We start from the raw sequence: 22,466 nt of genomic DNA on the forward strand, positions 1-22,466 counted from the left end.
TCCTCTCAGAATGCAGATGGAAAGGACACCAAGGAAGAACCTGTCAGAAGATGTTGTTCTCATCCCCCCACAGACGCCTGTCAGGTGAGCCCCGTCTGACCTCCACTGGCTTGAACAGCGTGTTCACYTGGACCAACAGATACTTACTCCTATGATGTTTGAGAGTCCTGTCCAGGGGGGTGTACTTGCACATCAACCGCTTCACACTACACAACAAGGAGCTCCTGCCCTATGGGCTGTTCTKKCTCAAACAAGGCTTACTTACCTATGATGTTTGATAGGTAGTTTTGCCTTCCCAAAGTCATGTGTATTAAGCAGAAACTATTGATAGAAAAACCCTGGCGATATGAAATRGGTTCTTAATTACTTCAACCTCTTCTCTTTATAAATGGGATTACCTGTATGGGTGTGCGTTGAGTCTGTAAATCTATATGTATCAGTTCATGTTACCCCGAATACCACAAGGAGAGATCTGCTTTGATATTTTGACGTGGCTCTCGCGTGTTTTCATTTGTGCGGCAGGTAGCCTAGTGGTTAGAGCGTTGTAACTGAAAGGATGCTGGTTCGAATCCCTGAGCCGACAAGGTGAAAAAACCAACACCGCCGTCAATCACTCTGCAGGGTCAGGGGTTGAAAATCACACACAAATGACTCAGTTCATGGCTTTGGATTTTAGTCCTGTGTAGATGTTTCACACTCCTGCTAACTTCAGCTTTTCAAAAATTAGTGTTAAATCTTGTGTCCCTAGAAAKGTATACAAGTCACATGTTGACCACGTTGCAAAATAAATGTACAAGTTAATCATTTCATCCAAACTTCTCGCACACGTCAACGAGCGTCTGCGTAGCCAGACTCTAAAATAGAACTTGTGGGTGATTGGAAAATGAACTGAGGTCCACACTCCAGTCCAGTTGGTGGAGATAATGCACCTTCAAGTTGGTTGCCAACCGCCGTATAAAGTCCACAGAAGAAGACYGAAGGAGGCGAGATTACTAGAAACTAACTAGGTTTCCCCTTTTATCTGTGGATTAATTGTCGGAGTAGAGAACACACAATTGTGTGACTCAAAATAGGTCAAAATTCTACAACGATCTTAATAACAACACAATATTTACATTCCAGGACAACTTGACAACAATGTAGTTGGTTCAGAGTTTGTTTTTATATTTCAACCAGTGTCCTGATCGCGTCTGTGGATCGACAAAATTAACATGCGCACGTGGATACACGCGTGTGCCCATTCTAATCAGCATGTCAGTTGATTAAACAGTTTCTGTCTCGTAGAGTCCTACCATTATATTCATCATGTGTGTTTCACCCCATGTCTTTGCAGAGCTGCCATGAACTCCATCGCACAGTTGAGGGTCGATCTCAYCACCTCTGGCGACCAGCCCTCTTCCAACCTGGCAGTGTATTTCAAGGTACGTTTCACCACGCCTGTGTTTAAGGGTTAACCTCACCTGCCTTCCCATTGAATCATATAGCTCAAGTCATTTTGGGGGCATGTTCCTGCCCTTTTAACGTTCTCCTCCTTCCCTTCTTGTTGTTGTGACAGAACTGCACAGTGGACCCAACAGAGGAGGTGTTGCAGCGTGTGGAGAGTCTGGGTCTGCTGTTCAGCCAGAGGTTTGGTCAGGCTGTGGGACCACGCTGTGTGGGGCTGGGCAAACAGGTACCACCTGGCTTAAATACAGCACACTATACAGAGGAATTGCACTACTTGAGACAAGGGGGGTGGTATAAACTGTTCATACAGAGGGTTTTCCCACTTTGAGACCTGACAGAAATAATACCTTGTGAAACTGGTGTGTAATGTTTGGTTGATACACCACACCCCATGATACAGTGCAGGCAGATCACACTATAGGACACTAGTCATAAACTCACCCCATGATACAGTGCAGGCAGATCACACTATAGGACACTGTGTAGTCATAAACTCATTCATGTCTTTTCCTTATTTTCGTCAGAGGTTCACCCTTGGCATCCGGTTGTATTACAGAGTCATGGAGTCCATGCTGAAATCGGTAAATGACCTGGTCTTATTCCTATTTCGGTTCTACCTCCATATTTTCTGAAATGTCTGACAAATTCTGAAAAATCAATTTTTCCCAAATAGGAAGAGAAAAGGCTGTCGGTGCAGAATTTCAGGTATGCAAGAGAACAATGTGCTCATCTCACCAGAATTAAAAGGATTTGCTCTTTAATTACTCTCAACAAGCAAACATTTGAATAATATAGCTGCAGAATTTATACCGCAGTGTACTGCCAATTTCCCTGACCTAAATCATGTGATTTCCATTCCAGTAAACTACTCAATGACTCCACATTCCACACCTCGCTCCTGGCCTGCGCTTTGGAGGTCGTCATGGCAACCTATGGTGGTGAGTTTCTTCAAAAGCCACATTCACTCACTGCTAATGGATGCAGTCGTCTGGATGAACGTATAGATTATTCTACCAGCCTTTAATTTCCATATACTCACTTCTCATAGGACACTCTAATAGTATTTAATAGAATTAGCAACATGCATATATGTTACACTGCATTCTGTCATTAGTTGTAACTACTTCCCTTTTAATAACATTTCTAAACAGRATCATAATCAATATAACACAGATGAGCTATGAGTCATGATTTCACTGCCTCTGTTGTCCTCCAATCAGGGAGCACCTTCAAGAACAGTGGCTACAGCAACGGTGGCGTTCCTGTGGAGACGGACCTGTGCTTCCCATGGATCCTGGACGTGTTCCAGCTGACAGCGTTTGACTTCTACAAGGTCATCGAAAGCTTCATCAAGGCTGAGCCCAGCCTGAGCAAAGACATCGTCAAGCACCTGGAGCGCTGCGAACACCTCATCATGGAGACCATCGCCTGGAGGGAGGTAGGTCACACACAGCAAGTCTTATCACCACGTTACATTATGACATAACTGCAGCACTCAAGGCCAGGTTGCATTCACTTTCTATCAGCAGTTTAACACCTCCAAGCCAGTGCTACCAGAGCAGTGCTTGGTTTTATTGATGTCAGGGGGACTTGTTTCTGCATTTATAGATTGTACTGTAATAGAATCGACATTCTCTCTGGGGGCAACCTCAGCATTGGTCATCATTGGCAGCTGCCTGTGCTGCTGTTGGGCTCCCTATGCACCAGGCTGCAGGAGAAGTAGTAGATGAGTGGGTTGAGGCAGCGGTTGGAGCTGGCCAGGGACAACACCACTAGGTGCAGAGCATTGGTGGCCTGAGCCAGGCCACAGCTGGGCAGCAGGCCCACGTGGGTCAGGGTGTGGCCCAGCAGGTTGAGGTGGTAGGGGACGAAGCAGAGCAGGAAGACCCCCAGCACCCAGTAGGTGAGGGTGCGCTGGYGGCTGCGGTGCTGCGAGCGGGAGCAGTGTCGAGGCTGGCGCACCACGCTGCAGTAGCTGAAGAGTAGCAGCAGGAAGACACCCTGCACCAGACACAGAGCCACGAGGATAAAGGAGCGCTGGCTTTGGGACGACGGGTCTAAAAGACAGGGCTGGTGGTGGTGGTGGGCCGCACCAGATCCCTCCGCTCAGCAGCCGCAGCACACAGCCTGCAAGGTGGTGTCATCAGAGGATGCACTACAGCAACATAACGRTCCACGGCCATGCAGACCAGGAAGAAGGTCCACCACGTCTGTCTGGTTCGTCAAATCCATGGATAGCTTTGGTCTTTCCAGTGGCGGCTCATTGCTTTGTCTCCCTCATGTCTGGGGAGAAAATGAAGGAAATACGAAGGAAAATAGGGCAGAATACTGTACCAGCAGTTAACATGTGACAGGTATACCAAATATTAAATTAGATAGACTTTCATCTTTTATGTCTGGTACTTTATGGTATTTCAATATTTGCACATCGGTGATCTAGAGAGCCGGTGATCTAGAGAGCCGGTGATCTAGAGAGCCGGTGATCTAGAGAGCCGGTGATCTAGAGAGCCGGTGATCTAGAGAGCCGGTGATCTAGAGAGCCGGTGATCTAGAGAGCGGTCTGCTGGCACAGCTGTGGTGTGTTGAATGTGCCGGATGGGACCTGAAAAGTCTACAGCTCACAAGCGCACACACATGGGCTATTTCAGGGTAATTTCCATCCCAGTAACTGTTCTCCCTACTAAAACACACTATGCCTGTAAGGTGTGTAATTAACTTCAATGTCCTGTAGAAAAGAATCATTCCTTTTGTTAGTGGTTGATTTGCATTTTAATTTCCATGATAATCATCTGTATTGTAAAGGGATCACGTGTCTACCTGTAGGACTATCTGSAGTTTGTCTCAGTGATTTACTGGGAAAGAAGATGGCAGTCAAATTCCTCCTGTACTATTGTGTGTCTGTCAGAGATCCTGAAGCACCTGCTCCAGGCAGAGAAAATATTTAGAAATGCTGATGTGGTTCCTCCATGTTAACCTAGAGAACAACCCGTATCCTAAGTGTCTCTCCTTCCTATTGGAAAAGGAACTCTTACACAATCCTTTCAACCTCTATAGACTACAACCTCTACAGCCTAATATTCTTAGCTGTGCAACATCTCAATAGTTTCCTCAGAGACGTTGTTTATATTTGTATGTTGTRGTTATTATAAATCCCATGCAGGAAAACAATCTTGAATGACACTTCCAATTTTTTKGGAGGCTACAGGAATTGTGTGTGTAAAGAGTCATCTTTGAGCAGATATTGAGGAAAGGAGCACATTACCTTATGTTTCAGAAAAATTGTGATCCAAATTCTCTTACGCCATTAGACTGATGGTCAGTGGCGTATTGGTGTCCAGCCTCTGTCCTATAGTGAAATGATGCTTGGTTWGATTTTTCTGTGGTCTTGGTCCATTTTGAAATGGAGAGGCTACGGTAACCGTTTCATATCAGTTTACGCTCATGTATGGACACCTTAATTCCCAAATACATACTGTACATTCATTCTCTCTCCAACACACACACTAATTCAATGTTCTCTGGTCACACTGAATCAATAGTGATGTTTAACCTCCTCACTGTCACTGGCCCAACTCCCAGACAACCTCTGTGGTGTCATTGACCTGTTAAGTGGTATGGTATTACAAGTCAATATCCTGGAGCTGCTAGGAAAGTCTCCACATAACAGGCACCAGAGGGAAATTGTCTTATCTTCTATCTCAATCTACACATTCTATGCAGTTGAAGTGTCAGTGTTTTTAATAAGGCTGTTATCTGAGTACTGTACCTGACAGAAACAACCTCCTATCACTCTTCCAGTGTTATTTGTGGATGTTTAGGCTTATTTGACTTGTATCAGATTTACCTCACCTTGTATGTTTGAGGATTGGTGCCAAAGCCAAACTAGAGTCTGCATACCGTACTTTTCCCACACCGACGTGTTCTCACTAGTCTGCTTTTGTTTCACAATCCTTCCCATCAGATGAGTAGAGAATCAAATTGTATTAGTCACCTGTGCCGAATACAACAGGTGTAGACCTTACAGTGAAATGCTTACTTACGAGCCGCTAACCAACAATGCAGCAAAAAAAAAAAATGAATAAAAATAAGAAATAAAAGTAACAAGTAATTAAAGAGCAGCAGTAAAAAACAATGGCGAGACTATATACAGGGGCTACTGGTATARAGTCAATGTGTGGGGGCACCTGTTAGTTGAGGTAATATGTACATGTAGGTAGAGTTATTAAAGTGACTATGCATAGATAACAACGGAGAGTAGTGTGGGGGGGGGGCAATGCAAATAGTCTGGGTGGCCATTTGATTAGATGTTCAGGATTCTTATGGCTTGGGGATAGAAGCTGTTTAGAAGCCTCTTGGACCTAGACTTGGCGCTCTGGTACAGCTTGCCGTGCGGTAGCAGAGAGAACAGTCTATGACCAGGGTGGCTGGAGTCTGACAATTTTTAGGGCCTTCCTCTGACACCGCCTGGTATAGAGGTCCTGGATGGCAGAAAGCTTGGCCCCAGTGATGTACTGGGCCGTACGCTCTACCGTCTGTAGTGCCTTGCGGTCRGAGGCCGAGCAGTTGCCATACCAGGCAGTGATGCAACCAGTCAGGATGCTCTCGATGGTGTAGCTGTAGAACCTTTTGAGGATCTGAGGACCCATGCCAAATCTTTTCAGTCTTCTGAGGGGAATAGATTTTGCCGTGCCCTCTTCACGACTGTCTTGGTGTGCTTGGACCAGAAGGAGAGCACTGTGTGTCTGTCAGATAGGGCACTGGGGGTTAACAACCAATCAGGAAAGCAGGGACTGTTTGTTGCTCACACTGACTGCATGGTGCTCTTACAGCTGAGAGCAGTGTTGTAACCCTCGACCGGTCTCGAGAYCACATCGAGTGTCTCGGGGTCAGATACGTTTGTACATAATTTGACGCCGTCTCAGACAATGAGAAGACGTAATTTCTTCCTGAGACCAGCGGAGTAGAACTCATACAGTAATTATTAGCTACCATTGTCAGCGCATAAAACCATTTTGCCAGGCCAAATATATATCTTATCGCTTATTGAAACCTGGACCTCCTACTTAACTCATAACATTTACTGTTCTTTACTTTTTGTCAAAAAAATATCCTCAAACTTTGTCATGCTCGTCAGAATTTCCTTGGTTAGCTGGTAGGGAAGAGTAGGGAAATGATTTGAAAGTTGCCCGCTCACTATTCATAAGGGGAGACGGAGGGAAATGGGAAGTGTATCTATTATAGACATGTTTGCGYAGTGGTTAACTGTGGCTATTAGACCTTCAGTGKGGGGAACATGTATGTACCAAAATCACAAAAAAGTACAGAAACATAGCATCACTTAATGTGCCCAACTGAATCAACCCGACCTGAGGCTGAGCTTCGGGCTGCCACTCTCAGAGATGGCACCCACATGCATAATGCTACTCACAACCACACTGCTTACACAACCTATGGTAGCCTAAAGCCATCACTATCACCAAAAGCAACAACAGTGACATGTCAAAGGATGTGTGTGAAAGCGACTGTAATACCAGCGCACTCCATGTAGGAGAGGGCACTTTTTGTAGAAAGACCTCAGTCACACACAGCATGATGTTAAAGGATAAGCAGCTCATTCACTCAGACATAAAAAAACAGTAGATCCTAATCATAAGAAACCAAAAACACAACCATCAGGCTATTACAACCATTGCAGTGAATACTTCCCTTAGCAAAAATAAAATCACATTCAGCACACAAAGTAACCAGGGAACTAAAGTTTTAAATACAGCAAGTGAGCAGCAATAAAAAAAACGGTTCCACTCACCAGATGATTATTAAGTTATTCTTGTAAAGTGCGACGCTAACAAATTAGGAACAATATCCTCTTCGATAACACCTGCTGCAGCCGCTGCAAWCTAGCCTACAACWAAAGCTAGCTAGCTAGAYTGTGGGAGAACTACTGCTCGCTTTTGTCAGAGACCTGTTGGCCTTCAAGAAGGGAGAAGTTTCCTTATGTTTCTGTAAAAACTGTCCCACCCATTACAAGTCAATGTGATTGGTTGATTCCACTGTCACTCCAAAATTCTGCCCTAATACTGTTGAATGGCAGATGCCTTCTATCTAGCTTCTGATGACCGAGCCAATGGTTGATTTAACTCCCCAGAGACCACTGAAGAAAAATCATTTTTTCTCTTCAGTGTTAATCCTTAATCCAACAACAAGATATTAAATCAGAACATCATTGAAAGTAATATTATTAGTATTTTATAAATCCTTAGCCATTCTCTGAATGYGTGTTTGGGTTRGTAATAATTTGTAGAGTGKCTCTATTTTTCCTCAGCAGCATTTATTCACTATTCTGAATGTCTAAAGAATCCATATGTTGTTCTGAAATATGAACACAGAAATACTGGACATTTTGAACTCTTGTGGTGGTGATTTGACAACATCACAATCATGGTCTTGTATTGGACTCACATTTTTCTGGTCTTGACTTTGCCTTGGTCCCCTTGTCCCCCCCACCCCCGGTCTTAGTCTTGATTCGGACTCTAACACAACACTGGCTTTACTATAAGAAGATATGTTGGTAAACGTACCATGCCAGAGTTGTGCCAGAGTTGTCAGAGACYGATTCAAAACCGGGAGGGGGACGAGGGGTCAGTAAAAACTGAGACCAGTAAAATGTGAGTCCAATGCAAGACCATGATTATAATTAGTTGTACATTTAAGATTAGGAAATGCTTAGCCTAAGGGTTGTGTGTTTCTGTTCTTGTGATTGGGACCTAGTGGCAGAGTGAATGGACTGCTTATCCTATATCATCATGCTGTGTGCGCCTGCTGTCTTTCCATCGGCCCTATGCAGTGGTGTAGTGGCACCTGGAGAAATGGGTATACAAACATTTTGCCCAAAATTTCCCAAACAGCCTCCCCAGTGAAGGAAAGCACCCTGTGTGAAGTATCCTATATTTTTCACATTTTTTTTTTCTTTCTAAGTCCACAACAATGCTTAAACTACACCAGGAGAACATTTGAGTTCTGGGAAGAATTTATATTATTTTTGSCCAATCTGGTTGGGTGGGCCTGGCTCCCCAGTGGGTTGGCCTGTGCCCACCATGCCTACGCTTCTGATGCAAACCAGGCATGATGACTGAATTGGACATCACAAATAGCCTACTAACCAAGATTTAGGACTAAACTTTTTCAATACCTGGTTTGCATACCCATTGTTGCCTAAGTTAGCAATTACTGGTAAATATCGTACGTTGAAACGTCTTTCATAACTACCCCACCAGCTACCAATGTCATTCTTCTGTGAGCTGCTCCATGCCAAAACCAGTTGAGTGCTCTTGCTGCCTGCAGATGATATTCCGCAGAAATGAGGCCGTGTGCGGCACACGTGAATATATTTAATGCACTTGACGATTGTGTAGGTTACTTTGTGCATGATTTCTCTAATGTACTACATAATTGKTAAGTCATATACCTCCACTACACTACTTTGATGTGTATTAGTGGGGATTAAGTGAGTATATGCAATGCCCATAAAAAAAAGTGTTTATACCTGCGTATAGCCTCCAATACACCACTGGCCCTTTGTGGTTTACAAAAAGTGCACTCCTACATGAGTGCGCTGGTATTACCGTTGCTGTCCTTTAAGCATCACAAACTTGTCACACACTGGAGGTCCAATAGGTTCACCACTGCGCAAACATGTCTATAATAGGTATAAGGACTGCAGGTATTGTTTCAAGAAAGGAGTGTGTCTATTTGGCGAAGCGGGTTTATGCTCTTACTGCATKGAAGCTGATCATTTTTCTTTTTTTACTCCGCTGGTCTCTGGAAGATGTTACGTTTCCTCACTGTCCAGGACAGAGTCAAGACCGAGTTCAAATCTATCCGACACCGAGACACTCAATCCTCTTAACTCTACACACAATACCCCATAATGACAAAGCGAAAACAGTAAAAAAAAAAAAAAATAACTGAAATAACTTGATTGCATAAGTATTCAGACCCTTTGCTATGAGACTCGAAATTGAGCTCAGGTGTTTTCATTGATCATTCTTGATGTTTCTACAACTTTATTGGAGTCCACCTGTGGTAWATTCAATTGATTGTACATGATTTGGAAAGGCACACACCTGTCTATATAAGGTCYCACAGTTGCATGTCAGAGCAAAAACCAAGCCATGAGGTCGAAGGAATTGTCCTTAGAGCTCCGAGACAGGATTGTGTCGAGGCACAGATTTGGGGAAGGGTACCAACACACTTCTCCAGCATTGAAGGTCCCCAAGAACACAGTGGCCTCCATCATTCTAAAATGGAAGAAGTTTGGAATCACCAAGACTCTTCGTAGAGCAGGCCGCCCGGCCAAACTGAGCAATCGGGTGAGAAGGGTCTTGGTTAGGGAGGTGACCAAGAACCCGATGGTCACTCTGACAGAGTTCCAGAGTTCCTCTGTGGAGATGGGAGAACCTTCCAGAAGGACAACCATCTGTGCAGCACTCCACTGATTAGGCCTTTATGGTAAAGTGGCCAGATGGAAGCCACTCATTAAAAGGCACATGACAGCCTGCTTGGAGTTTGCAAAAAGGCACCTAAAGGACTCTCAGACCATGAGAAACAAGATTCTCTGGTCTGATGAAACCAAGATTCAGCTCTTTGGCCTGAATGCCAAGCGTCACATCTGGAAGAAACCTGGCATTATCCCTACGGTGAAGCATGGTGGTGGCAGCATCATGCTGTGGRGATGTTTTTCAGAGGTAGGGACTGGGAAACTAGTGAGGATTGAGGGAAAGATGAACGACGCAAAGTACAGAGATCCTTGATGAAAACCTGCTCCTGAGTGYTCGGACATCCGACTGRGGCGAAGGTTCACCTTCCAACAGGACAACGACCCTAAGCACACAGCCAAAACAATGCAGGAGTGTGCAATGCAAGTCTCTGAATGTCCTTGAGTGGCCMAGCCAGAGCACGGACTTGAATCCGATCGAACATCTCTGGAGAGACCTGAAAATAGCTGTTCAGCGACGCTCCCCTTCCAACCTGACAGAGCTTGAGAGGATCTGCAGAGAAGAATGGGAGAAACTCCCCAAATACAGGTGTGCCAAGCTTGTAGCGTCATACCCAAGAAGATTCGAAGCTGTAATCGCTGTCAAAGATGCTTCAACAAAGTACTGAGTAAAGGGTCTGAATACTTATGTAAATGTGATATTTCAGTTTTTTGCTAAAAGTTCTAAACCTGTTTTTGCTTTGTCATTGTTGGCTATTTATTATGTGTAGATTTKAGGGTAAAAAAACRAATTTAAWTCATTTTAGAATAAGGCTGTAATGTAACAAAATGTGGAAAAAGTGAAGGGGTCTGAATACTTTCCGAATGCCCTGTATGGAGTTTGTGTTTCACTAAGACTCCCCCCTTACAAAGTGTTSATAAGAAACCCTGATATGGGTTTGGTAAAAAATTATTGAACAGAACTACCCAGCTAAAACCCAGTCTATACTGAGCAAAAATATAATCGCAACATGTAAAGTGTTATTCCCATGTTTCATGAGYTGAAATAAAATATCCCAGAAATGTTCCATACGCACAAAAAGCTTATTTCTCTCAAATTTTGTGCACAAATTTATGTACATCCCTGTTAGTGAGCATTTCTCCGTTGCCAAGATAATCCGTCCACCTGASYGTTGTGGCATATCAAGAAGCTGATTAAACAGCATGATCATTACACAGGTGCACCTTGTGCTGGGGAGAATAAAATGGCACTCTAAAATGTGCAGTTTTGTCACACAACACAATGCCACAGATGTTTCAAGTTGAGGAAGAATGCAATTGGCTTGCTGATTGCAGGAATGTCCATCAGAGCTGTTGCCAGAGAATTTAATCTTAATTTCTCTACCATAAGCTGCCTCCAACGTCGTTTTAGGGAATATGGAAGTACGTCCAACCGCCCGCACAATYGCAGACTACATGAAACCATGCCAGGCCGGGACCTCCACATCCGKCTTCTTCACCTGTGGGATCGTCTAGAGACCAGCCACCCGGACAGCTGATGAAACGGAGGAGTATTTCTGTCTGTGATAAAGCCCTTTTGTGGCGCAAAACTAATTCTGATTGGCTGGGCCTGTGGGTGTCCCTGGCACAGTTGGTGTCCCTGGCTCCCAAGTGGGTGGGCCTATGCCCTCCCAGGCCCACSCATGGCTGTGCGCCTGCCCAGTCATGTGAAATCCACAGATTAGGGTCTTATTGATSGATTTCCTTATATGAACTGTAATTCAGTAAAATTGTTGCATGTTGCGTTTTTATATTTTTGTTCAGTATATGAATAAGATGTTGATGCCCTAAAATACAGAATTGAGCTGTTTTTCTTTTCCATAATCATTGAGGTTTGAATAATTGTTGTATTCACTTTGGTTGACTTTGGTACATTTTGGCCACCCACCACTGGCATAGTTAGTCAGTTTCACATACCTCTGTCCTCTGGCTGTATAACAGAGGCCAGATGTTTCTCACATTTCCCTCATGGCTGATGTTGTCGGAGTACAGTTTTCTTCAGGTAGCAGTCCTTGGCTGTGGTCGTCTAGCTATTCTATGTTGCTCRACAGGGCCAGAATGTGTTCATAGCCTTATTCTCTTTGGTTTTCTCAAATATACATTATTTCAATTTTTTGTTGTAAAATAGCCACCCAGCAACCCATTAGATCAGACTTAAATCTACTTTCTTACTCAGTTTGTTTTTGTTTCACCCCCTGAACTCAATGTTATGGTCTCGAAGGCGAGATTTAGTTATGGTGTGACACTCAACTTAATTAAACAATGATTCAACACATGCATGATGAACTGTATCAACAGCAAACAAATCCTTCTAAACTCAGTTGTCSTTCAAATCTTTCTAAATTCAGGCGTTCTTTGTCATGCTTGGCAATGGTTTGAGGTGGTTTCTGTTTGCACTAGCTATTTAGTCGTTCAGTGGTATGATTAATATGAGCAAGGGAGAACGTTATCGCCACGCTAGTGAGGTGGTATAAACCTGAAGGACTGATAACCACATGTCTTTGTAAAATGCCCTAAATATCTCACTCTGTTTATTACCCACAAATCAATATGTGGCGTGCAAAGGTAAACCTGGGTAATATCATACATATTTACCACCGTCTGTTCACTTCTGGTGACTCAACAAAATAGATGCTTTAATTTTTTTTTTTTTGGTGTCACAATCACTGTTGGTGCGGGGGGTGCAAGAAAAATGTGTTGCTCTATAAAGTGCTATTTCATTATTTTAGTTTATTATACAATATTCTGTACTTAAAGTTGCAGGGAAAATACTGACCACTGCCTGGTATAAAGTATTTCAATAGAGCCACATTTAGACACCTCAGTCACTGTTTGACAAGTCACAAAGTGTGTTGTGGGTAAATGTTCACACTTTTTTTGTTTTGTAAATCCGTAGCACCACACTCCAGGGTTTCCCGCCCAGACCTGTATCATGTAGGAAAACCCTGACAGCCAACACCGCTATTGATGCAATCCTTAAGGGCAATTCCATGGTAACAGAGGGACATTGAGACTCATATTTTTCACTTTAAATGTTTGTCAAACAAAAACCAATGATTGCCAAGTTTAAACAAACCATACAACTATGCACAAGGACTACTTTTAACAATTTCCACTGAACATTTTACAAAAACACATTTACTTGAAGAACCGTGCAGATACCAAGTTTGGTAACAGAATGACACACTACGTGTGTGTTGTCATTCTGCCGATTTTTAATTTGTTCATTCTACGTGATCTTTTTCTGTCTGTAAAACAAATTATACGAGAAATGGCAGTGGAAATGCCTTCATGCGCAAATGTTGATATAATAACCATCATATCGAAGTAAACTTGGAGTCGCGATAATATGGTGTGTGTGTGTGTGTGTGTGTGGTCCTCCCACAACGACTCGGGAAACCATGCAGTTTTATTAGGCTACAGATTAAATCAATTATTAACTTCAGTGTGGTGAAAGTGCACCCTGATCTTCACGCTTCTTTCCAGTAAATATCACGGCTCTTATTCTGGTGGCATGATGACCGTTGCTTGACTGCCGTTTTTACAAAAATATTCTCGCTCTTATCCAGAATAATCTCATATAGATTAGCCTACCCGCACAGCCTAACCGCACTGTTTCTGTCAGCTGTTGGCTGGCGCACAAGTGCCAAGACCAGAGTAGACGCATTTGCTATTTAACGCAACAGTTTTTGTGACCACTATCGGTAGAGTTGAAAATGCGATGGAAACACTTTGAACTTTTTAGGTTTTTATTCGGTACATGAAAATTAAGAGAAATTACATTTTGTGTGCAGTATGGCATTACACAGAGAGAGAGAGAGATCTATCTATCCACCAGTTTGTTTGGTGGAAACGAACCACTGGTGGGAAAATGCGCATATTTTATTTGTGCAGATGTTTAGAATATTTGCATAAATCTTTCGCCAATTGAATGGAAACCTAGTTAGTGTCACTGTTACCGTGGAATTGCCCTTAACAYGAAAACACTCAGTCAGTGGACTTAGTGGGTACCCTTAATGCAACTGCACTTGCTTCCTGTGATGCCATGGTTCTTATAGAATCCACTCCAGACCACCGATCTMCCATCTTTTGCTTTAGATCATCTGGGTGTGTTGCACCAACAATTGAGTCATCTGAAATATTGATGCCTCATCAAGGTGGCACCTTCGGGTGGTGACGTCACACAGTGGATTCGTTGTGAAATACTTTTTCTCTCAGAGTCGTCAGGTTGTTCTGCATGGTGCTCTGGCTCTTCAGCGTGTCCGTCTGAAGCCCCACGGACATCTTATTGTTGCGAACTGCCATCGACTTCCGTTTGATGGAGTTCTGGATGGTCTCAGATGTAAAGTAGTAGATGACTGGGTCGAAACAGCAGTTGGTGACCGCAATGCAGAGGGTGATAGGGTAGATAGTCCTCACCACTGACTCCACAATGCAGCCTTTCAGCAGCTTGGTGCGGACCAGGGCATAGAACACCAGATTGACATTATAAGGGATGAAGCAGAAGCAGAAAATGAGAAGATGAACCACGATCATTCTCAGGATCTTCGTCTTGTTGAGCTGGCCGCCCCGGCTGATGGCCTGGGGCTGGCGCAGTGTTTGGAGGACCGAGACCGAGCAGAAGACGTTGAGTAACAACGGAATCAGGAATCCCACTGTCTCAATAAACACCACCACCTTGGACAGACTGGACTGCCACTGCTTGTTGGAGAAGTTCTCGAAGCAGTAGTTGATGGAGGAATTTGAGTTTTCGTTTCTGAGCGAGGTGGTGTCCAGGAGGAAGCCTGTCGGCAGGCTGCCAGACAGCACCAACACCCACACGGCACAGCAGGCCAGCTTGGCGTTCCGTTTTGTCCGCAGCGCCTGTGATCGGAATGGGTAGACGATGGCCAGGAAGCGGTCCACGCTGATGCAGGTGAGGAAGAGGATGCTGCCGTACATGTTGGTGTAGAAGAGGGAGACTGAGAGCTGGCAGAGCACCCTGCCGAACGGCCAGTCTCTGTTGATGAAGTAGAAGATCCTGAATGGCAGGGTGAGGACGAAGAGCAGGTCGGACACCACCAGGTTCATCATGTAGGTGGTGGTCTCGTTGCGCAGCTTCAGCGTGCAGGCAAAGATGTAGACTGCGACCATGTTGAAAAGCAACCCGACTATGAAGACCAGGCTGAAGACTGAGGTGTACATGGTGTACTTGAAGCCGTCACTCTTAATGCAGCTCATGTTGTTTTGGCTCAAGCCTAAAGAACTGATGCCATCAGTCTCTAGAGTGCTGTTATACATCTTTCGGGAGGACTGGTGTAGGGTTTGGAGGATGGGAGTGTTGATGAATGTCAATACAAAAATGRGAAAGTTTATGTGGAAAGCAGCGATCACTTGTACAAGATAATTCCAAAGAATAGAGTACAAAATAAGTTTCCTTATTTTCAGGGGTACACATCCGTTGATGTTATCTATGTAATTTCCAGTTAAGCTTTAGCCTCATCCCCCAGCATAAAAGTACACCATTACTTTCATTCTATCCACTGGTTTTTAAGCATAATAATGTGCTCTCATGCAAATACCACCGTCAACTTGCTTTTCCAGAAAGCCTAGCGTTTTAAAAAGAACAGCAAGTAACTCCGTCAATACCTGTGCGAGTATCCCAAAAGATAACAGTCCTCTCAGTTAATCCATTGGCAGGAGTAAGATGTATCTAGTTAAAGTAATTGTAAGATCCCAGGTCTGTTTTTATGTCCTGTGGTCTTCTTGTGAACAGCCTTGAGGTTGTCTTTTCTGAGTCTGGAGAGTTTTTCTTCTCTCACTCCAGAGTCAGTGGTGTTCCTTGCTCCAGTGAAAGAGGGGGGAGTCATGTGCCTCTCCTCGGGTCTGTGAGCTGAGAGGCTTTCTGCTGCCCCTCTGGGTCCCTCCCTCTCTCCCGGCCTCCTGCTTTGCCTCTGGCAGCCCTCTTCCTGTCTCTTCCTGCTGCAGCCCTTGGGGGCATGGTGTTCCTACTGACCCTACACTTGGAAACTGACAGAGGCTCTGCTGCAGCCTGCCTGTCCACCGGTGATGCAGCCTTAAGTTCAGTGGAGTCAGTCTTCTGTTCTGAAGCTCTACCTTTTAGACTGAAGCTTAACCGACTGCTTGCTTACACACTGGGAGGAGTAGGCCACCACGCCTCCAAGGCCGGCCCACATCTGACAGCTTTAGCAATGTAGCCCCTTCACCTACAGTCTTTCTCGCTCACTTTCTCTCCCTCTTGATGTTTGTTTTGAAAATGTAATCTTTAACCCTTTATATCCCAAGGCTGAAGTAACTCTAGATATGTGTTTTTGTGCCCTTAGCATTCAGTCAGGATATCATGAAAATATCAAATTTATATCAAGCAATGAAATGTAGTAGGGTATTATTTTGTCTTTATTTTGTTTGATATCWAAGAGCTATCCTACCCCCAAACAGAGCACGTCTTCATTTGGCTCTGCTTGGTGAAAGGAATCAGTTAAGTCATACTTTCCTGTCAGCCCCAGAGCCCAGTGTACTTTCATGAGCTGTTTTCGAGTCAGTGGCGTCACCGAAGCAGCTGCCTCAGAACGACAGGAAGGGGAAGGTCCCAGTGATGGCAAGCCTGAGCCTGCAGACTAACGAGATGAGGCAGGGGACTAGGTGCGGCTTTCACTGACTCCGATACAGAACCGTGCTGTATGCGTCTATTTGTGTGCAAGTGTGGGCGTGCATGYGAGTGTTCAATAAATGTCATACCTTTGATCTTGACCCAAAATCCAGCTTGACAAACAGCCGCAGGAAGTTTGTCTGCCTTTATGTTGCATATAGCACGGGGAACAACTGAATGTGGAGTTCCTGGTGAAGTCTTAGCGTAAATAACCATGTAGGCCTGCTTTCATAAACACACCCACCCTTTTGTATGAATATAGTTGAATTGAATATTACGTGTGTCTGATAAGATCTAATACATAGAGGCTTAGGGAGTGTCCATGTTCCAAAGGTCAAACCCAATATCACCAGTGGCTTGAGGACGGGATGTTAACCCTGTAGCAACTGATGTTATAAAATGCCAATAATGTAATAGCTGCTGATAATGTAATAACTTTTGCATTTATAATGTAATAAATTCTGATAATGTAATACATCGCCAATAATGAAGGTATAATGTAATAACGTTTAGGCACATAGTGTAATGTACATTGTGTTGATTATGAGCTTTAGGAACAAGTTCCATGAAATTGGTATTACTTGGTGTTGTGTTTGTGCATGTGTGAAATGCTGTAGTGCCTGTCTAATGAATGCTGTTCCGTGTGTTTCTCCCCAGAACTCGCCACTGTTTGAGCTGCTGAAACGGACCCGTGAGGAGGGTCCAGTGGAGCAGGCAGAGCCCCCTGCCACCCTCAACCAGCCCCTACAGCACAACCACACTGCAGCTGACCTGTAAGTCCCCACCCTCATCGGACACTAACGCACCTTATTCACAGTCCCCATTGTGAAATATGATGATGTCTGGGGAGACTGACTGTTCATGTGTAGTTTACAGAGCCTATAAAAAGTCTACACCCCAGACATCGTTGTCATGCTGGAAGGTGAACTTCTGTCCCCATTTCAGCTTTCTTGCAGAGGGTAGCAGGTTTTCCTCAAGGACCTTTCTGTACAATGCTCCATTCATTTTCCCTTCTATCCTGATAAGACGATGAGAAACATCCCCATAACATGATACTGCCACCATCATGCTTCACAGTAGGGATTGGGTTCTTTGGGTGATGTGTTGGGATTGCGCCAAATGTAACGCTTTGCATTCAGGCCAAAAAGTTCAATTTTAGTTTCATCAGACCACACAACTTTTTGACACATGGCTACAGAAGCTCCAGAGTTTTACATAATTCAAACTGCATTCAAGGTGGGCTTTCTTGTGTAATGGCTTCCTTCTTTCCACCCTACCATACATGCCAGATTTGGTGGAGTGCTTGAGATATTATCACATGCACATTTTGACCAGTCTTGGCATTAAACTCTTGGACTCTTGGTAGCCTCTCTGATCAGTCTCCTACTTGCTCGGTCATCCAGTTTTGACAGACGGCAGGGTCTTGGTGGTGCCATACACCTTCCACTTCTTAATTTAAGGCCTTTTGAAATCTTTTTATACCCAACCCCTGATCTGCCTTTCCACAACTTTGTCCCGGAGTTCTTTTGAAGGCTCCGTGGTGCTCATGTTTGAGTGTTTGCTTTGATATTCACTACCCAGCATAGGGAACTGCTGGATTTATCCTGAAATCATGTGAATCACTACAATTTTATAATATAATATATATATTATTATATATAATAAAAAAAATCTGAGTGGAAAAGTTTTACTGTAATTTAAAACATATTACACCCTATGTGTATAAAATCAACTATATATGCAATAAAATCAACTATATATACTATATATGCATTGAGCTTGTCTGATGGTTTAAGCCCACTGTTAGATGAAATAAGACATATGACACAAATGACTCAAGAGGGAGCCAGAGATCAAGATTAACATAAGAGGGAGAACTGAAGCTGTCCCGACCATTCTCCTCCCGCTCCTACTGGCTTTTGTAGATTCTGCCATTACTCTCCTGAAGTTGCCGGTAATAGGCTACACAAGGAGTCGGTAAACTTTCTCATGTGGAATGCCAATTTATCTTACCATTTCTACCGTTATGTGTGCCAGTTATGGTTTTCATATGCACATTTTCGTGGAACAGTTTCATTTAATTTATAATAACGTCTTTGTATCTCAATCAATTTCATTTGGTTAATCTATCTATTTCCAACTATGTAAAAATAGCCTATAAAGCCAACAAATAAAAACACTGTAGCCTGCAGGTAAAAAAAGTATCCTGATTTAAAATATAAAATAAAAAAATACTATAAATCACATTGGCTACGCATGGCCTGTCTGCAAGAAACTTGAAACATTGTATCAACTATTAACTGAGCCCTCAGTTTCCTGTGCCAGTGAGCTCGGGACCGACTGCGCTGTAGGCTATTTGCTCAAGGGATAAGAATTAATCAAGTAGGCCTATGTTATGTTTCCACTAGCTCTGAGCATTACATTGGTTATCGAAAGGAAAGATTTTCCAAAAACATTGAGGAGTTATTGTCATTCTTTGTTTCTCAAATGACTGCCTCGCCTGGTTCACCAACTACTTCTCAGATAGAGTTCAGTGTGTCAAATCGGAGGGCCTGTTGTTCGGACCTCTGGCAGTCTCTATGGGGGTGCCACAGGGTTCAATTCTCGGGCCGACTCTTTTCTCTGTATACATCAATGATGTCGCTCTTGCTGCTGGTGATTCTCTGATCCACCTCTACGCAGATGACACCATTCTGTATACTTCTGGCCCTTCTTTGGACACTGTGTTAACTAACCTCCAAACGAGCTTCAACGCCATACAATACCACTTCCGTGGCCTCCAACTGCTCTTAAATGCAAGTAAAACTAAATGCATGCTCTTCAATCAATCGCTGCCCGCACCTGCCGCCCGTCAGCATCACTACTCTGAGGTTCTGACTTAGAATATGTGGACAATTACAAATACCTAGGTGTCTGGTTAGACTGTAAACTCTCCTTCCAGACTCACATTAAGAATCTCGAATCCAAAATTAAATCTAGAATCGGCTTCCTATTTCGCAACAAAGCATCCTTCACTCATGCTGCCAAACATACCCTCGTAAAACTGACTATCCTACCGATCCTCGACTTCGGCGATGTCATTTACAAAATAACCTCCAACACTCTACTCAGCAAATTGGATGCGGTCTATCACGGTGCATCCGTTTTGTCACCAAAGCCCCATATACTACCCACCACTGCGACCTGTATGCTCTCGTTGGCTGGCCCTCGCTTCATATTCGTCGCCAAACCCACTGGCTCCAGGTCATCTATAAGTCTTTTCTAGGTAAAGCCCAGCCTTATCTCAGCTCGCTGGTCACCATAGCAGCACCCACCCGTAGCACGCGCTCCAGCAGGTATATTTCACTGGTCACCCCAAAGCTAATTCTTCCTTTGGCCGCCTTTCCTTCCAGTTCTCTGCTGCCAATGACTGGAACGAATTGCAGAAATCACTGAAGCTGGTGACTCATATCTCCCTCACTAACTTTAAGCATCAGCTGTCAGAGCAGCTCATAGATCATTGCACCTGTACATAGCCCATCTGTAAATAGCCCATCCAACTACCTCATCCCATATTGCTATTTTTTATTTGTTCTTTTGCACCCAGTATCTTTACTTGCACATTCATCTTCTGCACATTCTCACTCCAGTGTTTTAATTGCTAAATTGTAATTACTTCGCCACTACGGCCTATTTATTGCCTTACCTCCCTAATCTTACCTAATTTGCTTACACTGTATATAGACTTTTTCTATTGTGTTATTGACTGTACGTTTGTTTATTCCATGTGTAACTCTGTTGTTTGTGTTGCACTGCTTTGCTTTATCTTGGCCAGGTCGCAGTTGTAAATGAGAACGTTTTCTCAACTGGCCTACCTGGTTAAATAAAGGTGAAATAAAAAAAATATCTCAATGTCTGTAAAAACAGACTTTGCTTGCTGTTTGAGGTGAAGAAAACATTACTTTGAGAAGCTCCACAGCTCATTAGTGGTGGTGCATTAAGCCAATCAGAAATACCATCAGATCCCCAAATGGGAACATTTATTGGCCTACATTTGCACGCAAACCAGGTAGCCTATAGGCCTACTTCTATGCATAATCAGGTGCACGTCCTTACTCATCATTGACTGGAGCGCTCCAAACAAAATAGAATGACTAAATTGACCAAACTCATAAAAATAATTAAATAAACCAAAACTTGTTTCTCGCAGGTGTAGCATAGGTTGTGCGCTCTGCAAACGTGTCCACTCCCTCTGACAATGAGAACGGTAAAAGGAATAATATAATGTATTGAATGCATTAACAGACATTACCGTAACCAAACAAACATTGTAGATTAGGAATTAACATTAAATCAAACGCAAACAAATCACACAATGAAGTTATGAAACAATGAATGTGCACAAATTGGTGGGAGAGAGTGCATTCTGGAGGGAGACATGCATTGTGCAGCCACACTCCCTTTCTTGGACGGAGCCATCCCCGCAGCCTCTGCAATAGATTAGTCTCTGCCTCAATGGATTAGTTCACTGAGATGGGCGTGAATGAAATGGGTGTCTCTTGTCCCATAAAATATATTTTCGGTACTGCTCGACTAAAAAAAATCTCGGTCGACCAACAGCCTATTGACCAAACAATCGACCAGTCGAATAATTGGTCAGCCCTAGTCCCCTGGCTATGTTACGTTTTTAGGCTATTCAAACTAGAGGTCGACCGATTAATCGGCATGTCTGATTTCAAGTTTTCATAACAATCGGTAATCGATTATGACCGATTACATTGCATTCCACGAGGAGACTGCGTGGCAGGCTGACCACCTGTTCCGCGAGTGCAGCTAGAAGAGCCAAGGTAAGTAGCTAGCTAGCATTAAACTTATAAAAAAACAATCAATCTTCACATAATCACTAGTTAACTACACATGGTTGATGATATTACTAGGTTAACTAGCTTGTCCTGCGTTGCATATAATCAATGCGGTGCCTGTTTAATTAATCATCAAATCACAGCCTACTTCGCCAAATGGGTGATGATTTAACAAAAGCACAATCGTTGCACAAATGTTCCTAACCATAAACATCCACTGCCTTTCTTAAAATCAATACACTGAAGTGTATTTTTTTAAACCTGAATATTTAGTTAAAAGAAATTCATGTTAGCAGTCAATATTAACTAGGGAAATTGTGTCACTTCTCTTGCGTTCATTGCACGCCGAGTCGGGGTATATGCAACAGTTTGGGCCGCCTGGCTCATTGCAAACTAATTTGCCAGAATTTTACATAATTATGACATAACATTGAAGGTTGTGAAATGTAACAGCAATATTTAGACTTAGGGTTGCCACCTTTTCGATAAAATACGGAACTGTTCCTTATTTCACTGAAAGAATAAACGTTTTGTTTTTGAAATTATTGTTTCCGGATTTGACCATATTAATGACCTACGGCTCTTATTTCTGTGTTTATTATAATTAAGTCTATGATTTGATATTTGATAGAGCAGTCTGACTGAGTGGTGGTAGGCAGCAGCAGGCTCGTAAGCATTCATTCAAACTTTACTGCGTTTGCCAGCAGCTCTTAGCAATGCTTGAGGCACAGCGCTGTTTATGACTTCAAGTCTATCAAATCAAAGTTTATTTGTCACGTGCGCCGAATACAACAGGTGTAGACCTTACAGTGAAATGCTTACTTACAGGCTCTAACCAATGGTGCGGGGGAAAAAGTGTGTGTGTGGGTGGGTGGGTAAGTAAAGAAATAAAACAACAGTAAAAAGACATTTGAAAATAAGTAACAAGGCTATATACAGACACCGGTTAGTCAGGCTTATTGAGGTAGTATGTACATGTAGGTATGGTTAAAGTGAC

General features: G+C 43.4%; 2 protein-coding genes across 2 annotated transcripts in view; one reads left to right on the top strand and one right to left on the bottom strand.

The window, feature by feature from the left end:
• Nucleotides 1–22,466, top strand: part of rb1 (retinoblastoma 1) — a 39,168-nt gene that overhangs the window by 8,328 nt on the left and 8,374 nt on the right. The window contains exons 11-18 of the mRNA XM_023967930.2: nucleotides 10–84; nucleotides 1,334–1,421; nucleotides 1,556–1,672; nucleotides 1,971–2,027; nucleotides 2,120–2,151; nucleotides 2,308–2,384; nucleotides 2,667–2,884; nucleotides 17,286–17,401. Coding sequence (XP_023823698.1) covers nucleotides 10–84; nucleotides 1,334–1,421; nucleotides 1,556–1,672; nucleotides 1,971–2,027; nucleotides 2,120–2,151; nucleotides 2,308–2,384; nucleotides 2,667–2,884; nucleotides 17,286–17,401 — 780 coding nt within the window. The remainder of the gene's footprint in view (nucleotides 1–9; nucleotides 85–1,333; nucleotides 1,422–1,555; nucleotides 1,673–1,970; nucleotides 2,028–2,119; nucleotides 2,152–2,307; nucleotides 2,385–2,666; nucleotides 2,885–17,285; nucleotides 17,402–22,466) is intronic.
• On the bottom strand, nucleotides 3,035–15,359 carry LOC111950389 (lysophosphatidic acid receptor 6). Its single transcript, XM_070434280.1, is given in 4 exon segments — nucleotides 3,035–3,535; nucleotides 3,537–3,586; nucleotides 3,588–3,660; nucleotides 14,163–15,359. Coding segments are annotated over 4 exon segments (1,647 nt in total). The 5' UTR covers nucleotides 15,260–15,359; the 3' UTR covers nucleotides 3,035–3,108.

This window comes from Salvelinus sp. IW2-2015, linkage group LG23 (assembly GCF_002910315.2).
Source record: "Salvelinus sp. IW2-2015 linkage group LG23, ASM291031v2, whole genome shotgun sequence".
Classification (NCBI taxonomy): domain Eukaryota; kingdom Metazoa; phylum Chordata; class Actinopteri; order Salmoniformes; family Salmonidae; genus Salvelinus; species Salvelinus sp. IW2-2015.